This window comes from Monocercomonoides exilis, assembly GCF_001643675.1.
Source record: "Monocercomonoides exilis strain PA203 chromosome Unknown scaffold26-1319188, whole genome shotgun sequence".
NCBI classification, from domain to species: domain Eukaryota; phylum Preaxostyla; order Oxymonadida; family Polymastigidae; genus Monocercomonoides; species Monocercomonoides exilis.
This window is the reverse complement of record NW_027150571.1, coordinates 917,461-937,638: the sequence shown is the minus strand read 5'-3', so window position 1 is coordinate 937,638 and position 20,178 is coordinate 917,461. Positions and strand designations below refer to the sequence as shown.

At 34.5% G+C, this 20,178-nt stretch overlaps 2 protein-coding genes across 2 annotated transcripts; both read right to left on the bottom strand.

The window, feature by feature from the left end:
• Positions 1–4,674: 4,674 nt before the first annotated feature.
• MONOS_15887 (uncharacterized protein) lies at positions 4,675–7,092 on the bottom strand. Its single transcript, XM_067868789.1, has one exon. It carries the CDS (start codon positions 6,999–7,001, stop codon positions 5,445–5,447), a length of 1,557 nt encoding a protein of 518 aa, XP_067726342.1. The 5' UTR covers positions 7,002–7,092; the 3' UTR covers positions 4,675–5,444.
• Positions 7,093–10,889: 3,797 nt separating this feature from the next.
• On the bottom strand, positions 10,890–20,072 carry MONOS_15570fu15571 (uncharacterized protein; the record flags this gene model as incomplete). The annotated part of the gene is made up of 1 exon (XM_067868456.1): positions 10,890–20,072. The coding sequence occupies one exon, from the start codon at positions 20,070–20,072 to the stop codon at positions 10,890–10,892; it is 9,183 nt and encodes a 3,060-aa protein (XP_067726341.1).
• Positions 20,073–20,178: the final 106 nt, after the last annotated feature.

The window sequence follows — 20,178 nt, the reverse complement described above, 5'->3', positions numbered from 1 at the left end:
TGAATTATCAGGTTCATTGAAATTTTTTATTTTTCATGAATTTTTTTCGATTGAACTATTGACAATCGCATTCAAACAAAATGAAACAATATCAAATTTTAATAAGAAATGATTTGTATCCCAGTCAATTTCGACAGATCAATTGAAAGAAATATTTTAAAAACGACATATATCACTGATCCAGATAATTAAACATTTGCGACTTTTCAAAAAGAACAGCCCTTATCCATTTATAAATTGTTGATAGAAGTTTGAAAAAAATCCATTTTCCAAGGCTTTGAAAAGAGAAAAGACAATAATAATCAAATACATGAAGAATATGATCGTTTTATAGAAAGGCTTTCAAAATTGAGAGTGTCTGATATTCACAACAGTGTTTGACAACTCTTTCTTCTGAATCATTATCCTATGATAAAATGGTTTGGCTGCATTATTATTGTTATTCATTTCAAACCTATTCATGTTTGTTTGGTTTTTTTGCAGAAAGAACACCTTTATTTTATTTGAAAAAAAATTGAAGAAACAAAAATTTGATGATTCATATTACTATTTTCTCAAACAATTGGTAAAGTGAAACAATATTTTTGAGCTGCAAAAACCAAATGAAATGAAATTTGCTAAATATTCACAAAATATTCAGAAATATTCAACGATAAACCATCATTATATTTTCTGTCAAGAAAACCAAAGATTTTTTGAAAACTCTCAACGAAATCTTCAAGTCCTTCTTCTTCCATCTTTTCAAATAATTCCATTTTTGTTTCTTTTCTTTTTGCTTTCTCCTTTTCTTCTTTATCCTCTTCTTTCAATTTCTTTGAAATGTGCTTAAAAAATATCAAGATTTTCGCTGCAATTTCCTCATTCAACGTTGGCTGCAGAATCTCCTCCAAAACAGCATCAACTGCTCCTCCATTCAACAAGGAATCAACAAATAAGATTCCTTCGCTTGCAGTTCGATTAAATAAATAAAAGCATTCCTCGCATATTTCTCTGTGATTATCCTTTGCTGCTCGAAATAATTTAACAACACTTCTGATAAGCCCAATGCATTCTTCGTTCCTCGATTCACAAAAATAAAAATAAGCCACAACAACTTTAAGCCATCTCATCAAAACAAGCACTTCTTCCTTTTCTTTTTCTTTTCCTTCCTCCTCTTCCTTCCTCTTCCAATGGAAATTCCTAACCAGCTCTTCCAATTCTCTTGTTGCTTCCTTCGCAAAATGCAGCTCATTTTCAATAACTTGTTCCTTATTTTTTACGAAAAATAATCTGTCCATAAAAAATTTCCATACAGATCGATAGGCAAGTTGGGAAAGGTTATGATGTTCCTGATGATGTTTGATAATCTCTTTTATTTCATTCAAATAAAGTTCTATATGGGTGATTCTTTTTGAAAAGTCGCAAATGTTTAATTTTCAAATTAATCAAAAATTTCATATTTTGCTCACATTTCTGTTTCAGCTCACAAATCTTCTCAAGAATGTTTGAAATAGCATTATCAAGAAAAAGATTCAATTTAAGTGAAGTTTGATATTTGTTAACAAAATATTTAGCAAAATATGAAATTTTTGATTAATTTGAAAATTCAACATTTGCGACTTTTCAAAAAGAATCACCCATATACAAATTCTAACAAAAAATAAGAGGGGAAAAATCAGTCGTATTTTTAAATTAAATAAAATACTCATACATCACGCACATCAATGCAACTCAAAGCCAGTAAAGCCATTTCCACTTCCTTTTGTGCTTCCTTTTTTTCTTCTTTCTTCAACGCGGCTTTCAGAAGACAAGGCACACAAATCGAAATCATTTCAGGCCAGATGGTATATGTGAAAAAAATATAGCATTCGCAAAGATCAACAAGAAGCTTTTCATTCTTTCCTTCTTTTCTCTCTTTTTCTTCAATAATCATCTCTTCAAATCTTTTATTCAAAGAAGATCTTGCAAAGCTATAAACATATATTTCTCTCAGCGTATTCAAACATCCAACATGCTTCAACAGCAAAATTGCATTTCCCATTGTCATTTTCTTTTCTTCAATCATTTCGTGCATTTTGTTGAATGGTTCTTCTGTGAAAATTGATCTAAATTCAATTTCATTCATTTCATCAATTATTTCATTCAATTCTTCAATTTTCTGCTTTTGTTCAATTTCTTCACAATCTTCCAGAACACAAAGCTTTTCTTCAAAAATATCAAATTGTGCACAAAACATCGAAAGTTGAATCAAAATAATAAAGCCACAAACTTATAAACATTTCTTTGAGATCTAATTCGAATTCTTCGTCTTCGTAAAAATCATCATCGTAAGAATCTTCTTCATCCTCTTCTTCTTTGACATTATGCACTGTACAATATTTGTTCATAATGTATTCTGGATAAATGAATAAAATAATAACACTTCAGCAAACAAAGCAAAATTTATATACAAACATCGTTGATTGTTTTTTCTGAATGAAAAGATTGCAGTTTCAACACAAATGCCTTTTTCTTCACAAAAAAAGCGCAAATATCGAATATTCAACAAGCCATATGTCCTTGGCTTGGAAGGGACAGAAATGCAACTTTTTTATTTCTGTTTGATCAAACCAACAGAACTTCAAAAAAAGGATTGAATTTAGGATTGTGATTCAAAATGCTGCTTGAAGCTGACATTCTACATCCCGGTGCCGACATCAATTTTCAATTCAAAGATGGAAATTATACATGAGAGAAGGCAAAAAAAAAACAGCCAGGCACACTTCTTGAAGAAAAAAGAATTTTTCTCATATTTTGGTCTCCTATTCCAGGAATGGAAAAGTCTGTGCAAGATAGAGATTTTTTTTTGCATGGTGAATGCTTTCCAAGTTTGCATTTTTTGAGCTGGTTTTTGGAGTTTGTTTAAAACAGCTGGACAGACTGTTGGAGATAAACGAATTCGAAAACCAAAAAGAAATGAGCAGGCAAAAAGCAATGGCTGATTGTGTGCAAAGAAAGAGATGAAAATGTCTACAAATTGGCAGAAGAACACATCCAAATTATTCTCAGCGAGATGAACAAATCATGAAAACATGTGAATCCCAATTCTAACATCAAAGATTCCGAGACTCATGGTTGATGGAACATCAACAAAACAGTGAACCCTTTTTCTTTTGAGATTTGTCTAATACCTTGGATTGCAAAAGTCATCTGATTTCATCCGACTGAACAATTTGACGAGGAGGCATGAAAAAACGAGCCATTTTCCAAGATCAATCAAGTTTGGTTAGCTCTGAGAAGGCGCATCCTTGAAATTCAGTTGCTCTTAGAAATGATGATGATGAAAAGAAAGAAATTTCGCTTGTGAATCAGCTGCTATTCCAGAAGAATGAGCTGAGAGATGATCATTTTGGGTGAGCTCCCAAAGTTCTTCGATATCAATAAAACCTTCTTTGAATTCAACAAAAAAAAGCTTTTTTGGACTTCAAATTCCACATTTCAATTCAAGGCCACCAAAATCAGAGAGGTTGTTTTTTTCAATGGACTCCCTCAATCATTCGTTTTTCTGCTTCCAACACAACATTCCATCGAATCACCTCTTTTTTCGGCTTGTCTGAGGGAACAGTTGAAAAAAGAATGCTTTTCAAGCAGCATCATTGCATTTCGACACATTTCTGCTGTTGCTGCAGAGGTGAATTCAGAAAAACTTGCCATCCACAACAGCACACGTCAGAATTGAAATCAACTTCGATGAAATGATTCTTTTGATGAAAACACTGATGGAGAGAAGCATTTTTTATCCATAAAAAAAATTCTGCATTCATTTAGTTTTCTTCAATAAATGAGGCTGGCCTCAACTTGTCTTTTTTTTAATCTTAACCGGAGTTGTAACGAATATGGATTTTAATGCATTCTTTTGCAAATCATATCGTTGCTGTTTATATTGTTTGGCGTTGAAAGGATTTCTGCATTCATTCCACAAGCAGTTTCTGTGTAACTTCTTCTGAGCATCAAAAGATTGAAAGAGAAAGAGATAAGAGAAGAAGTTCACCAAAGTGCAGTGATTGAATCCAACTACAGCGAAAGGTGAATTTGTGCAGAAAAATGACTTCCGCCTTTTTTGAATGTCGATAAGCATTCTTTCGTTAAGGATCACCAACTGATTGAAGAAGGAAGAACACATCTTCTCGTTCCTGAACTTCCATTTCTTCATCCGCTCAGTCAATTCAACAAGTCATGAAGTCATCAAACAACAACAACTCAGTCGTGTTCGTTCAGATCCTCAAATTATTAATTATCACTTTCTCTCTTTCGTTGGTCACACCCCTCTGAAACGATATCCTTGCTTTTCAACTTCCACTTCATCCATGATTTCCTTTTCCAAAGAATTGGTTGTTCATTTGTGAATCCGGTTCGTAAGTTCGATCTGTTGTTTCGCAAAGTTTGTCTCATTTCATATTTTGCCTTGTTTTGGAGAAAAGCAACAAAGCTGAAGCAATCAATGCTTTGATGGAAAAGTTCTATCTTGTTTGTCTTGGTTGACTTTTATCTCCTTGATGGTTTTTGTTTCAGTTTTCCTTTTTCATTTCTTTGTGACTTTGAATCTTTGATTGGATCAGAAACTTAGCACACAAGATTTTGTTTGTTTGCTCAAAATTCCTTTGAAACACTTCACATATCCAAAAATGAACAAATAAGAATCAATTTCACCTTTTATTAAGCCAATTATTAACCAGTACATAACATTTTAATCAAATGAAAATGAAAATAACAGCAATCAACAGCCAAAGCATAAAAATTCAAAAAAATAACAATACTCTCAACTCCAAATCATTAAAATTCCCATTTGATTTTCAACATAGTAAAGTGAATTTCAGTCAGATTGGTAAATTAAATAAAAAAACAAGAAAGAAAAGAAAAGAAAGAAAAAAAAATATAATTTGAATTGAGTATATCTTTAAATATTTAAAAAATCATATAAAAAAGTGGTCTGATAACTTTTAAAATTCAAAATAACCGGAAAAAAATAATGTAAAAATAAAAATATAAATAAAATTGAAATGAAAAAGCTTTTTAAAAAATTAAAATGAACAGCTTTTAATGTTGTAATAAGGAGAAAACTCAATCGAAAGAAAAATCAAAGAGATCAAAATGAAATTCGTTTTAATCCTATCCTATTATTCTTCGAAAGAGTCAAAATGACTCAAAAAATAATAAAAGAAGAGTCATAAATTTTATAAATGAGAAAAATGTACTTTTTTTTGATATTCAATCAAACATGTTTGCTTATTCAAATCATTGAAAAAACAAATATATCTTCAATGCAAATAAAGCAAACCTTCATTTGTAATATTCAGTTTTTATCCTTTCTGGTGCCTCTATCTTAATATTCGCAATCTCGTATTCATTTCCAGATGCAATGCATAGTTTCATTCGTGATGGCAAGATATCTCATTTCAGCAAATAAATCGTCCCGATTCCCTTCGCTATTCGATCTTCATCTTAATGTGTATTTTCTTACCATTTCTGAACTGACTGTTCTTCAATAATTCCTTAATATTAAGCACAACCTCAAAAAATCCTTCATCATCATCATCAGCGACAATTGAATCATCAGCATTTTCAGCAGGGCAAGCTGCACAAGCATCAGAATCATCATATTTCTTCAATTCAGGAATCTCTCTCCATGTACATTCTTCTTGATAATCTTCCATTGTTTGACATGCCTTATCTTCAACTTTAAAGACTCGTCTCATCCATTTTGGAGGTTCTTTCTTGACAATAAAAATCCAAAAATTTTCCATTGTATTCCCTTTATAATCTTTCAGAGAATAATAATGTCTCATCCATTCTGGCGGTTCTATCTTGACAAAAATTATCCACATCATAGCCATCGTTAAACCATCATTTTGAGAAAGTGTAATGTCATGTCTCATCCACTCGGGTGGCTCAGTATTAACACTTGAAATCCACCTCATAGCCATTGTCCATCCTTCCTTATCAGCAAGAGTAATGTCATGTCTCATCCATTCTGGAGGTTCTGTCTTGACAAAAATTATCCACATCATAGCCATCGTTAAACCATCATTTTGAGAAAGTGTAATGTCATGTCTCATCCACTCGGGTGGCTCAGTATTAGCACTTGAAATCCACCTCATGGCCATTGTCCATCCTTCCTTATCAGCAAGAGTAATGTCATGTCTCATCCATTCTGGAGGTTCTGTCTTGACAAAAATTATCCACATCATAGCCATCGTTAAACCATCATTTTGAGAAAGTGTAATGTCATGTCTCATCCACTCGGGTGGCTCAGTATTAACACTTGAAATCCACCTCATAGCCATTGTCCATCCTTCCTTATCAGCAAGAGTAATGTCATGTCTCATCCATTCTGGAGGTTCTGTCTTGACAAAAATTATCCACATCATAGCCATCGTTAAACCATCATTTTGAGAAAGTGTAATGTCATGTCTCATCCACTCGGGTGGCTCAGTATTAACACTTGAAATCCACCTCATAGCCATTGTCCATCCTTCCTTATCAGCAAGAGTAATGTCATGTCTCATCCATTCTGGAGGTTCTGTCTTGACAAAAATTATCCACATCATAGCCATCGTTAAACCATCATTTTGAGAAAGTGTAATGTCATGTCTCATCCACTCGGGTGGCTCAGTATTAACACTTGAAATCCACCTCATAGCCATTGTCCATCCTTCCTTATCAGCAAGAGTAATGTCATGTCTCATCCATTCTGGAGGTTCTGTCTTGACAAAAATTATCCACATCATAGCCATCGTTAAACCATCATTTTCAGTCAATGTGATCTTATGCCTCATCCATTCTGGTGGTTCTTTCTTGACGTTTGTGATCCAGATCATAGCCATTGTCCAACCAACATTTTGAGAAAGTGTAATGTCATGTCTCATCCACTCGGGCGGATCTGTCTTCACAGTTGTAATCCATATCATTGCCATTGTCAAGCCTCCCTCGAACTTCTTTGAAAGGTCGCTCTTTTCTTTTTGGATGTGTGTTTCGCTTTCCATTTTATCGCTCACCGTTTCGTTTTCTCTGATCTCTTTAATGAACAAGGGAAAAAATGTCAATAAAAAAAAATTGAATTAATTAACATATATTATGTATCAGATCAAAAGATTAGAATCACAAAATATCAAGAACAAAATACCTTTCAAATTTGTTCAGTTATTTGCAACATTTGGTGATGTGAAAATGAAAAGTTATGTATGTTTCGAATTTTAATTTCTAATAACATTGATATTTACAACAATAGAGTTACATTGAGTGAAAAACCCAGAACATGGTAAAAAAACCCGGACTTTTTATTAAAATTCATATATCTCGACAAGTTTAAAAAATTAAATTATAATAATTCACGCATTCATACATCAGTATATAACACATCTAACAATATTGAAATTTTCATTTGCTGTGCTGCATCAGTCACTCACCATTCATGTTAATTGTTAAATGTTGGTAACAATAATTCTTTTATCATTATGGTTGTTTCAGTTAAAACAATTTGTCTAACTTTTGATTGGAAATGCTTTTCGTTATTTCAACTTTTTGTACATCTTTTTTTGAAACAGTTTTAACAGGATTTATTCCAAAAATAGACCTGCACTTCATTTCATCCTTTTTGTCTCGAAACACTTCAAAAACATAAGTATCATTGATTCGTTCCTTCTTCGACGCTTGCAAAATGAGAAAAGTCAAAATTACTTCTGACGTGCGAATTGCAAAGGCACTCAACTGCACACCGAGCCTTGTCTGCCAGATTCGAACCGGATATATAACGAAAAAGATAATTGAGAAAAAAAACATGTTGATGACTCGAAAGCAAGAAAAACGAATCATGGAAATACTGAAAAATCTGAGAGATAAAAGAAAGCAAAACACACCGAAAACGCTTAGAGCCGTTGTTGCGAAAGTTTGTCATAAAACGCCTTCTCACAATTTTCATTCTTCATTCATAAAAAGGCATAGCGAGGAATTGATGGTCATCTCTTCAAGCGTGAGAGACGAAAAAAGAATGAAAATATCGGAACAAAGCGTAATCACTTGGAAAAATCATTTCGTTCAATATGTGTGTGGAAAATATACATCCATGATCTTCTGTGCTGATGAATCAGGTTATCACGCCTATGAAGATACAAAAAAGGTTAACCTTTTTGTTGGAACAAATGAAAATCGTGAAATTGATCGCACACCGGTGGACAGAGGAGAAAAAAGGATTTCATTGCTCCATTGCATTTCGCTTGATGGAACTTTTGTTCCTCCTTGTTTTCTAGTGCAAAAACCATTCAACATTAGATTCCTTTAATCTCGAGCCAATCATTCCGGAATTCATGGTTGCGTTGAAATCAAAGATTCGTCTAATTTCATAAAGGAGTTGTTTGAAAACTGGATTGAGAAAGTTTTCATTCCTCATATCAACATCAAAAGAATGATTCAACCAGATAAGCATGCACAGGCTGTGTAAATGCTTGATAGCTGCAGAATCCACCTGTCAGATAATACATTGACTCGACTTGCAAATGAAAATATTTTGCTTTTGGTTTTTCATCCGAATACAACACATTTGCTGCAGTCATTGGATTTATCCATTTTCTCTCTTTGGAAGCTTCAAATTCAGCAGGTTTGGTCGGGTTCGACACACGACAGCGTAGAACAACTTTTGTGAGTTGGAATGAACGCAGTATTGCAAGTTTCTTCATCGATAAACATGTTTTCTGCTTTTAAAGAAAGTGGACTTGTGAATGATTTTCACAGAGCTCCTTCAACAGCTCAGATCTTTGAAGAAAGCTTCAAAAAAGTGATCGAAATTGTGAAATTGGACAACAAATCATTGCCGCTTTCATGTGCAAGTAAAACAAGACAAACAAAGGGAGGTGAATAAGGAATAATGAACATCGACAAAATGCCAGTTTATTTTGGACTTCCGCAATAGATTTTTGTTTATGAACAATTGAAATGTTGAAGAGTTATTATCATTCAAATTTCATGGAGCATTTCAAAAAAAAACATGATAAAATAAACGAAATATTCATCAAATTTATGTTCTTCAATATAAAAAAAATTCAAAAAGAATTAACAATTAGCAAGAACAGTAAATATCTGATTTATGAAGTTACAAATTTTTTTTATTTTTGATAATCTGACTTTTAATAATTTTTTCTGTTTCAACAAAACGATTCAGTTCATCTTTTACACACGTAACTTATTTTTTCTTTGTTGCAAACTGTTCTGGCTATTTTTCATTTTTGGTAATTTGCTATTTCTAACGGAATGAAAATCTGTCGTTTTCAAAAAATCACAGTCAATGGGACAACTGAAAAAATATTTTTTGCAAAACACAAAAACATCCAAGTGAATTAAACACAGACATCAATAAATATGAAATTTATATAAAAATTTCTTTATTGATGAAATACAAAATGATTTAGTAGGTATTTCATAAAACACAATTTTGTTATAATTTCTATGCAAATTATCATTACTAATCATCAATTATGAAAACAATATTGATGAAACACAAAATGATTTAGTAGGAATATCATAAATAATTAAAGAAATTTTTATTTAAATTACATATTTATTGATGTCTGTGTTTAATTCACTTGGATGTTTTTGTGTTTTGCAAAAAATATTTTTTCAGTTGTCCCATTGACTGTGATTTTTTGAAAACGACAGATTTTCATTCCGTTAGAAATAGCAAATTACCAAAAATGAAAAATAGCCAGAACAGTTTGCAACAAAGAAAAAATAAGTTACGTGTGTAAAAGATGAACTGAATCGTTTTGTTGAAACAGAAAAAATTATTAAAAGTCAAATTTTCAAAAATAAAAATAATTTGTTACTTCATAAATGCAGCACAGCAAATGAAAATTTCAATATTGTTAGATGTGTTATATACTGATGTATGAATGCGTGAATTATTATAATTTAATTTTTTAAACTTGTCGAGATATATGAATTTTAATAAAAAGTCCGGGTTTTTTTTACCATGTTCTGGGTTTTTCACTCATTGTATGTTAATTCTCTTTAAAATCACGTATTTTAATCAAAAAGAAAAGAGGCTTGTTGCAAGTTAAAATATGAAAAAAAAAAGGAAAGGAAATGAAAACCAGAAAAGAACGAACATTCTTAGAATTGAAAAAAAAAGAAAAATATAAGTTAAAATATTTATTAATAAAAATTATTTACGTTTATAATAGCAATCACTAATTAAACAAACTCAAATAAAGTTGTAAATAGCGAAAAAAAAGACGCAGAAGCTCAAGAGGATAATCTCTTATCATGTTAAAAATTCACAAATGAGCAAAAATGAAGCTAGTAAAAAAAAGAAAAAAGATAAAAAGAAAAAAATAATCGATACATTAAAACTCGTTTTCCAAAATCTAATGATGAATAATAATAGTTGTAATAATGGTAATAATTCTTCTTAATACAAAAGAAAGACAAAGAAATGCATTTCATTTCATTTTCAAAGAAAAACCACAAATGGAAAAAGACGAATGTTAGATCTACTTTCACGTATATTTGAGAAAACTCAAAAGACAACAAGAGAAAGAAATCGAATAATAATAATAATAATGGTTATAATAAAAACTGGAATTTTATTGGAATTGAATAAGAAAATATTATTTTGCATTGATAAATCCACATAAATGAAGATTCTCTATCAACATTTTCTTTTTCATAAAATAAAAGAAGAAATGAAAAGAATATGAATAAAATAAAAATACATAAAAAAAAAAACCGTATATTCTTATTGCACAATAACTAAAATACACAGTAATATTTCAATCTCCTTCCTCCTTCCTCCTTCCTCCTTCCTCCTTCCTCCTTCCTCCTTCCTCCTTCCTCCTTCTTCCTTCTTCCTCTTCCTCTTCCTCCCCCTTCTTCCATCCATTTCATTGCACAGAATCATTCACAATCAAACTGGCAGCACATCTGCAGCAAAAGACGGCTTCATCACAGCAGCGCTTGTGGCTGCATTTTGGACAGTGCGACAGAACAGTCAAATGAGAAAGAGAGGAGAAGGAGGGAGAGGGAGAAGAATGGGAAGATAAAAAAGAAGAAGAAGAAGAAGAAGAAGAAGAAGAAGAAGAAGAAGAAGAAGAAGAAGAAGAAGAAGAAGAAGAAGAAGAAGAGGAGGAGGAGGAGGAGGAGGAGGAAGAGGAAGATAATGATGATGAAAACGGAGAAGGAGAAGGAGAAGAAGAAGAAGCAAGAAGCGAAGCTTGCAATTCATTCTCAATCACTTCTGTCTTTTGGGATATCTGCCCAGAATCCACAGGCAATGCAGATGAAAGAGGAGAAAGAGGAGAAAGAGGAGAATGATATAAACGAGAAGAATGAGAAGAATGAGAAGAATGAGGAGAATGTTCTAATTGTTCAAATTGTTCCATTCTTTCCCTGTTAAGAGAATGAGACATAGGATCCAACTTATTCACAATAAAAGATTCATTTAGAAGAGAAGTGAGAGAAGAGAGAGGAAGATGGATAGAACGAGCTGCTTCAGCAATTGAAGCAACAGTTGTCACATTTGAGACTTCAACTTTGTCATTTTCATTGGCTTTTTCATTGTCCTCATCTTTATCTTTCCCCCTTTTTTCAGTGGGAGAAACAGAAGTGAACTTTGGCGAAGTGAAAGGAGAAGCAATTGGAGAAGAACAAGCAGAAAGAAGAGGGGTATTCGGAAATGTTCTGAATACAACCCCTCCAAACGCTCCTTTCTTCTTCTTCTTCTTCTTTTTCTTCTTCTTTTTCTTTGCCTCTATCAAAACATTGCTAAATCCTAATGTGTTGACTTTATCTGCTTTCATTAATTTCGAAATGAATGTGTTTTGTTCTGTGATTGTTGATTGAGAATTAGGTGATGTCTGATTCATTTCATTCTGTTTTTGTTGAATTTGTTGCTTTTGTTCTTCTCTTCTTTCTTCTTCTCCTTCTCTTCTTTCTCCTCCTCCTTCTTCTCTTTCTCTTTCTCCTTCTTCCATTTTCTGTATCATCGATTGTTCATTAAACTTCTCCACAAAATCCTGTTTGTCTTCCTGTTTCATTGCATTTTTGCCTTCTCCACATTCCAACTTCTTCAATGCATGATGATTTGCCATTTGCTTCTTTTCTTCTTCAATCTGAAGGATCATCATCAACATCTCCTGCTTCTCTTTCTCCGCTTCTTCTGCTTCTTCTGCTTCTTTTTTCGCCTCTTCTTCTTCCTTTTCTGCTTTCTTTTCTTCTTCTTTTCTTTGATAATTGTGATGTTCATATACATCCATGTCATTCACTCCATTTTCCCTTTCTTCATTTTCTTCTCTTTCTTCTCTTCCTTCTCTTCCTCCTTCTCCTTCTTCTCTCTCTCTTTCTCTTTCTCTTTCTCTTTCTCTTTCTCTTTCTCTTTCTCTTTCTCCTTTTCCTTCTTCTTCTCTCATCATCATCATCATCTTCTTCTTCTTCCTCCTCCACTCCTCCATCCCCAATCTCACTTCCTTCTCCTCTTCATTGTCAAACAAAGGCGAATAAAGTTCTTCTGTCGAAATGGCAACATGTGAATGCTTCTGCAAAGTCGGGTCAGAATATGTTGGAAACAAATTTCTTCTCTGTTTTTTGATTTTCACCTCAGAAAATTTGAAAGTTGAACGAAAATCAGAAGAAGAAAGAGGAAGAAGATGGATTTGGTGAGAAGGAACAAGAGAGGGGAGAAGGGCACTTGTGGAGGCGGATTCTGTTGAGGAAGAAGAGGAAGAGGAAGAGGAAGAGGAAGAAGAAGAAGAAGAAAAATTATTTGATGATGACGGAAGATAATTGGATATTTCTTTATCTTCTCCTTCTCCTCTTCCTTCTCCTCTTCCTTCTTCTCCTTCTTCTCCTTCTTCTCCTTCTCCTCCTTCTTCTCCTTCTTCTTCTCTCTTCTCAAACCCCAACGAGCACGAAGAGCGTCTGCTGATGCTGCCAAATGAGTCAACATGAGAGACAGAAATGGTGCGATGGAGAGATGGGTCGAAAGAAGAGAAGGAAGAAGTGGGAGAGGAAGGAGGTGGATAAAGAGGAGAGGAAGGGGTGGGGGGATAGCGAGAAGGAGAAAGAGGAGAAGGAGAGAAAGGAGAAGAAGAAGGGGGAAAAGAAGAAGGAGGAGGAGAAAGAGGAGGAGGGGAAGGAGAAGAGGAAAGAGAAAAATGAGAAATGTTGCGATTATTATAATTATTATTGCCATTTAATTCATATCTTTTATTTGCTTGAAGACTCAATAATTTTTCTTCTATGCTGTTTATTTGCTGTTGAGTTGACAAGGCAATGGAAGAAGAAGAAGAAGAAGAAGAAGGATAAGAAGGTGGAGAGAAAGAAGAAGCAAGGGAAGAAGAAGCAGGAATAATTAGAGAGGAAGAGGGAGAAGAGGGAGAAGAAGGAGAAGAAGGAGAAGAAGGAGAAGAAGGAGAAAGAGGAGAAGGAGAAGGAGAAGGAGAAGAAGGAAGGGTGGATGATAAAGAGGAAGATATTTTTGGAGGAGTTGAAATGGCAATGCTTGAAGGAGAAGAGGAAGAGGAAGAAGAAAAAGAGGTGGAAAAAGAAGAAGACAATAAATTCTTTACTTTTGATTTGTTTTCATTGAAATAAGCAGCAGAAGAAGAAACAAAAGAAGAAGAAGAAGAACTGGAATTATGAGAAATAACTCCATAATCTTCGAAATTCACTTTCTTTCCTTCTCCTTCTCCTTCTCTTCCCTCTCTTCTTCCTTCTCTTTCTCCTTCTCTCGCTCTTTCTCTTCTTCTTTCTCCTTCTCTTTCTCCTTCTCTTCCTCTTCCTCCACTTCTGTTGAATAAAGTGATCATTGCCTGGACGGTTCCTGGTGGAATAGAAGAAATATCAGATGGAGTGTGTGGCTGGAGAGAAGGAGAAGAGGAGGAGGAAGAAGAGGAAGAAAGAGAGGAAGAGGAAGAGGAAGAGGAAGAGGAAGAAAGAGAGGAAGAAGAAGAAGATGATGATGAAAGAGAAGAAGAGGAAGAGGAGGAAAGAGATGCAACAGAAATTGAAAGATTGGAAGGTTTTTGCTGGTGGATGAAGAGAGTGGAAGAGGAAGAAGATGGAGAAGAAGAAGAAGAAGAAGAAGAAAATGATGATGATGATGATTGTTTATTAGAATCAACAGCATCAGAAGAAGAAGCAGGAGGAGGAGGAGGAGCTGAAGAAGAAGAGGAGGAAGAGGAAATAGAAGAAGATGAAATGATATCAGAAGAAGAAGTTGATGATGATGTATCACAAGAAGAAGAAGAAGAAGAAGAAGAAGCATTAAAAGATGATGTCAAAGAAGAAGGATCCACAATCTTTGTCTTTGGAGGGCATAAAGGCGATAGAATCGGTTTTGCTACTGTTCTTGGGAGGGTAATAGAAAGATGGGTATTTCTTTGTTTGCGTTTGTTTGTTGGTTTGTTGAGGGAAGAAGAAGAAGAAGAAGAAGAAGAAGAAGAAGAAGAAGAGGAAGGAGAAGAAGAAGATGATGATGAAATTTGTGAAATGTTTTTGTTTTGAGTAGAAGAACGAGGTGAAGAATAAGGAGAAGGAGAAGGAGAAGAAGGAGAAGAGGAGGAGGAGGAGGAAGAAGAAGAATTATAATTAGAAGTGCGAGGTGAAGAAGAAGAAGCAGAAGAAGAAGAAGAAGAAGAAGAAACAAGATTAGTTTTCGAGCGAGGAGAAGACTGATGAAGCTGTCTGTGAAATGTTGAATTTTTTGAGTGAATGAAATGGTCTTTGGCATTTTGAGGCGAAATTTTGAGATGAAAAGTTTCTCTCTTTTGAGGAAGAGGAAGAGGAAGAGGTTGAGATGAAGAAGAAGAAGGAGAAGGAAATATGGAAGAGGAGGAAGAGGAGGAGGAAGAGGAGGTGAAAGGAGAAGAAGAGGAAGAAGAGGAAGAAGAATTTGAAGATCCTAATGAATTGTTTTGTTTCATTCGATTTCTCGTATTTTCTGTGTGTTTTTGGTCGAAACGAGGTTTTGAGGTGCGGGTGAAGTGATTGGTGAATGGAGTAGAAGAAGAAGAAGAAGAGGAAGAAGAAGAAGATGATGTGCGAGAAGAAAGATTGAGACGAGGGATGAGAGAGGGAGGATAAGAAGAGGAAGAAGGGGAGGAGGAGGGGGAGGAAAAAGAAGAAGAGAAAGAAGAAGGAGATGTTGAAGAAGAGGAAGAAGAAAGCGAAGAAGAAGAAGTATCAGATGATGTTAATAACGTGGTTGTTGCAGCTAAGTCATTTACCATTTGTTCATTCAAAGCATTCTTCTTTCCACCAAAAGAATCAGAAAAAGATGAAATTTTATCTTCATCTTTTTCATTAAAGCCTGTTAATTTTTCACTCACCGAACACCAAGTATTTATGTGAGAACTTAACGATGACTCTATTTGTGGTGATTTTTCAATGTTGCTTGGTTTATTTACTTTATTTACTTTATTCCCATTATTTTCATTTTTTATTTTATTTGCTTCATTTATCATTTTTATTTGATTAACATTATTCACTTCGTCTATTTCACTTTCTTTATAAGTTTTATTTACTTCGTTTATTTTATTTATTTGACTTATTTTGTTCATTTTGTTTATTTTGCTTGCTTCAACATCTTCATTCAGAACATTTGGCAGAGCTATCGATTTTGACAGATGCTTATGAATCACCTTCTGCTTCGGAGAAATAGAAGATCTCGGAGAATTAAGAGTTCTCGGAGATTTATCTTCTTTGGGGAAAATTCCAGTTATGTTGTTTGAAGATGTCATTTTTTGCTTACTTTGTTCGCCTTCCTCTACAAAGTTGATTTCTTCTTCTTCTTTTTCTTGTTCTTTTTCATCTTTTTGTTTTTCTTTATCTTCTTCATTGTCTTCTTCTTCTTGCTCCTCCTCTTCTTCTTCCGTTTCTTCTTCCTCTTCCAATTCTTCTTCTTCTTCTTCAGTTGTTTCAATTTCCTTTTCTTCTTCTTCTTCTTCTTCTTCCTTTTCTTCTTTCTTTTCATTCAATATTTGCCTTCGTTTTGATGGAAGCTCAACAACCGTATAATTCTTTCTTCCTTCTCTTCCAACATTCTCTTTCTCTTTCTCTTTCTCTTTCTCTTTCTCTTTCTCTTTCTCTTTGTCCTTCTCCTTCTCTTTATTCTTCATTTCTTCAATTTCTTCTATTTCTTCCTTTTTCATCTTATCTTTTGTTATTTTTTCTTCAAAAATCATTTTCTCCTTTTCTTTCTCCTTCTCCTTCTCTTTCTCCTTCTCTTTCCCCTTCTCTTTCATTTCCTCTTTCATTTCATTCATTTCATTAATATCTTTTTCCTTTTCTATTTTGAAATTCTGCAATTGTTCTTCGTCATTTGAATCTTTAATTGAAGTCATGTTTGTGATTGAACGACGAAAAGGAGAAAGAGAAGAAGAAGAAGAAGAGGAGGAGGAGGAGGAAGATGGGAAAGAAGATGGAGAAGGAGAAGGAGAAAGAGAAGGAGAAGACGAAGAAGACGAAGACGAAGAAGAAATTGATTGTGCAGCAACAGAAGAAGAACGAAAAACAATATTTTTAGCTCGTTTTTGAAAGTTTTGCAAGTTTTGTTGGTTTTGAAATGAATTTTGATTATTTTGAATATTTTGTTGTTTAACTTGTCTATTTTGCTTATTAATTTTACTTTTTTCATTCATTTCATTCTTTTGACTCAATTTTTGTTCCATTTTCAGTTTTGTTTGTGGTTTTGTATGGACATTTGCAGAAATCGAAGAAATCGAAGAATTGGAAGAAAAAGAAGCTAAATTTTGATTGTTTTTTGGAATTTTCAGTGAAAAACTTGTTTTTGCTCTTCTGTGTGAAGAAGAAGAAGGAGAAGGAGAAGGAGAAGAAGAAGAAGAAGAGGAGGAGGAGGAGGAAGAAGAAGAAGAAAAGGAAGAAGAAAAAGAGGAAGAGGAAGATGATGAAGAAGAAAAAGAAGAATTATAGCGATTATTTTGCTTAGGTGGTTTGATCATAATTCGATACATTTTTCTTGTTGTTGGTTGTTGTTGAGAGGAAGAGGAAGAGGAAGAAGAACGAGGTGAAGAAGAAGAAGAGGGAGAAAGAGAAGAAGAAGAAGAAATTTGTGAAATGTTTTTGTTTTGAGAAGAAGAACGAGGTGAAGAAAAAGAAGAAGATGAAGAATTTGAAGAAGGAAAGGAAGAAGAAGAAGAAGAAGAGGAAGAAGAAGAGGAAGAGGAAGAGGAAGAGGAAGAGGAAGAGGAAGAGGAAGAATTTAGCATTTGTGGTTGTTTCTGAAGTGATTTGTTGCGAGGTGAATGAAGTGAAGGAGAAAGAGAAGAAGAAGATGATGACGATGATGATGTGTTTTGGGTGAATGATTGAGAAAGAGATGGTGAAGACGAAGAGGAAAGAGAAGAAGAGGATGAAGGTAAAATTTGTAGTAAAGTTTTATCTTTTTCCTTGTTTTCTAAGTCTTCATCTTCGTCCTTCTCCAATGAAGAAGAAGAAGAAGAAGAAGAAGAAGAATTTTCTATCACATCTTCTGATTTTATCTTCATTTCTTTCTCTTTCTCTTTCTCTTTCTCTTTCTCTTTTCTTCCCATCGAATTAAACCAAGTTAGATTAGAAGCAGAATGCAGATGGCGAAAAGGAGAAGAAAGACGTTTGTTCTCTTTATCCTCTTTATTTTCTTTATTTTGAGTACTTTCTTCGATTTCTTTGTTTTCTTTGTTTTCTTTGTTTTCTTTGATTTCTTTATTTTCCTTATTCTCTTTGATTTCTTTGATTTCTTTGATTTCTTTGATTTTCGTTATGTTATTTATGCTATTTATGCTATTATTATCACAATTAACGTTACTGCTAATGTTAATGCCATTGTTATTATTTGAAGTTGATCTTCTTCTCTTTTGCGAGGGAGAAGCTGGGCATGAAGTTGTTGGCAAATGAAAAGACAAAGAAGGAGAAGAAGAAGAAGAAGGAGAAAGAGAAGAAGAAAAAGAGGAGGAAGTGGAAGAAGATAAAGAAGAAGAAATATTAAAAGAAGAAGAAGAAGAAGAAGCAAAATTCATCATTGGTTCTAACTTCTGTATTGTAGGAGCAATAAAAGCAGGAGGCAGATCAACATCTTCTTGTTTGAAAGAAGAAAAATCAGAAGGAGAAGAACGAAGAAGATGAGTGGCTAAAGAAGAAGAAGAGGAGGAAGAATGAGAAGGAAGAGAAGGAGAAGGAGAAGAAGGAGTATGAAGAGAATGAGAAGAAGAAGGAGGAGGAGGAAAAGAAGGAGGGGGAGAAGGAGAAAAAGGAGAAGAAGGAGAAGAATGAAGAAAATGAAGTGAATGAGAGGAAAGAGAAGGGTGAGGAGAGGAAGAGGAAGAGGAGGAGGAGGAGGAAGAAGAAGAAGAATTGAGATGGAATAAAGAAAGATTGGAAGAAGAAGAAGAAAAAGATGATGATGATGATGAACGGCGAGAGAGAGAATATGAAGAAAGGGGAGAAGAAGAAGAGGAGGAGGAGGAGGAAGGAGAAGAGGAAGAAGAGGAAGAATGAAGACGATTAAAAGGCAAATTTTCATCTGCATTTTCTTCTTCATCAGCAAAAGTTGTTTGAGAAGAAGAAGAAGAAGAAGAAGAAAGCGAAGAAGATTGGAAGGAAAGAGGGTTGCTGTATGGAGGACACGAAGAAGCAAATGGATATGAAGAAGAAGACAAGGAAGAAGAGGAAGAAGAAGATGACGATGAAATGGTTATTTTTTCTTTGGATGTTTGTTGATTATGTGAAAATGCAGTTGTTTTGTTTTCTTCTTCAATATCTTTTTCTTCTTCCTCTTCATCAATTTCTTCTGTTGATGCTGCATCGTCTTCTTTTGTTTCTTCTTCTTCAACGTCATCATCAATGCAATCTTCATCGTCATCATCTTCATTCTCACTGTTATCGTTATCAACTTCTTCTTCTTCTTCTTTCTCTTCCTCTTCCTCCTCCTCCTCCTCTTCTTCTTCTTCTTCCTCATTACTATCATCCCCATCACCCTCATTCCCACTCTTCTCTTTTCCATCTCCTTCTCCTCTTTCTCCATCCACCACCTCCTCTTCCCCTTCATCTTCCTCCCCCTCTTCCTCAGACTTCTTTTTCAAACACATCTCTTCCGTTTCCGATTCCAAAGCAGATGTTGTACAATGCCCGCTTCCTTCTCTGAACGAGGACGCAAACGACGAAGGCGACGACGGCGACACAGGGCACCTCTTCAGCCGCTGGTGATGGGCACACTGAGAAGAAGCAAAGCACTCGCTGGCGGCTTGGACAGACCGGATGAGCTGCTGCCTCGAAGAAGTGAGGACGCGGGAGGAAGGGCGAGAGGAAGAGAGAGTGGGCTTATCAGTAGGGTCAGCGATGGGCGACTGCTGCGCGCTTTCGGAATGGACCATCAGCGGCGACAGAGTTGATGATGGAGTGAGTTGTGGTGTAAGAAAATGGAGTCTTTCATTGAGGTTAATCCCTTCTGCAATGCCTTTGCCTTCTTTGGGTTCTCTTGGGGTAGACGCTTCGGTGCTGGAAGATCCCAATGCAGGAAAAAGACTGGCTCCCCTTATGTGTGGGCGTTGCAGCCTCCGTCGTACTTTTTTCTTTGGTGAATTGGATGTTCGTTCTCCAGAAACATTATCTTCTTCTGTATCAAGTTCAATTTTCGCGAACGGAGGAGGATTTGATAAAATTATTGATGAATTTAAATTGGATTCTCTTGTGGTTGAATGGCCCAAAAATTTATTCTGAGCAAATGAATCAGAATGAAATGTATGCTCAAATGGTGAAGAAACTGCAAATTTTTGAAAAGTGGTTGAGTATGCCTTTGTATGTTGTATCCTTTGATGCCTGTTTTCAGTATCAGCAACATCAGAAAATTTTAAATCTGAACTGCCAGCTGAGGAACGAGTTGATGAGTATAAATTAGAAATCGAATTTAACGAAGATTTCGGGGATCTAGCGGAAGTTGCAAAGTCGAAAGCATCCCCCTGATTATGTTCAATCACGCTTCTGGATTTGTATAACTGATGATGACGAGGTGATGTGTAAGCATATGTTTGGCTTGATTCAATCATTGCTCTTGAGGAAGCGGGATCTTGCATACAACTGTAGGCTTAAGTTAAAAGAAAGCAATTTGTAAAATAGATTATTTTCGTAAACGCTCTCAAAAATAAATATATCCCCCGAAAATGAAAAAGATATGAAAAA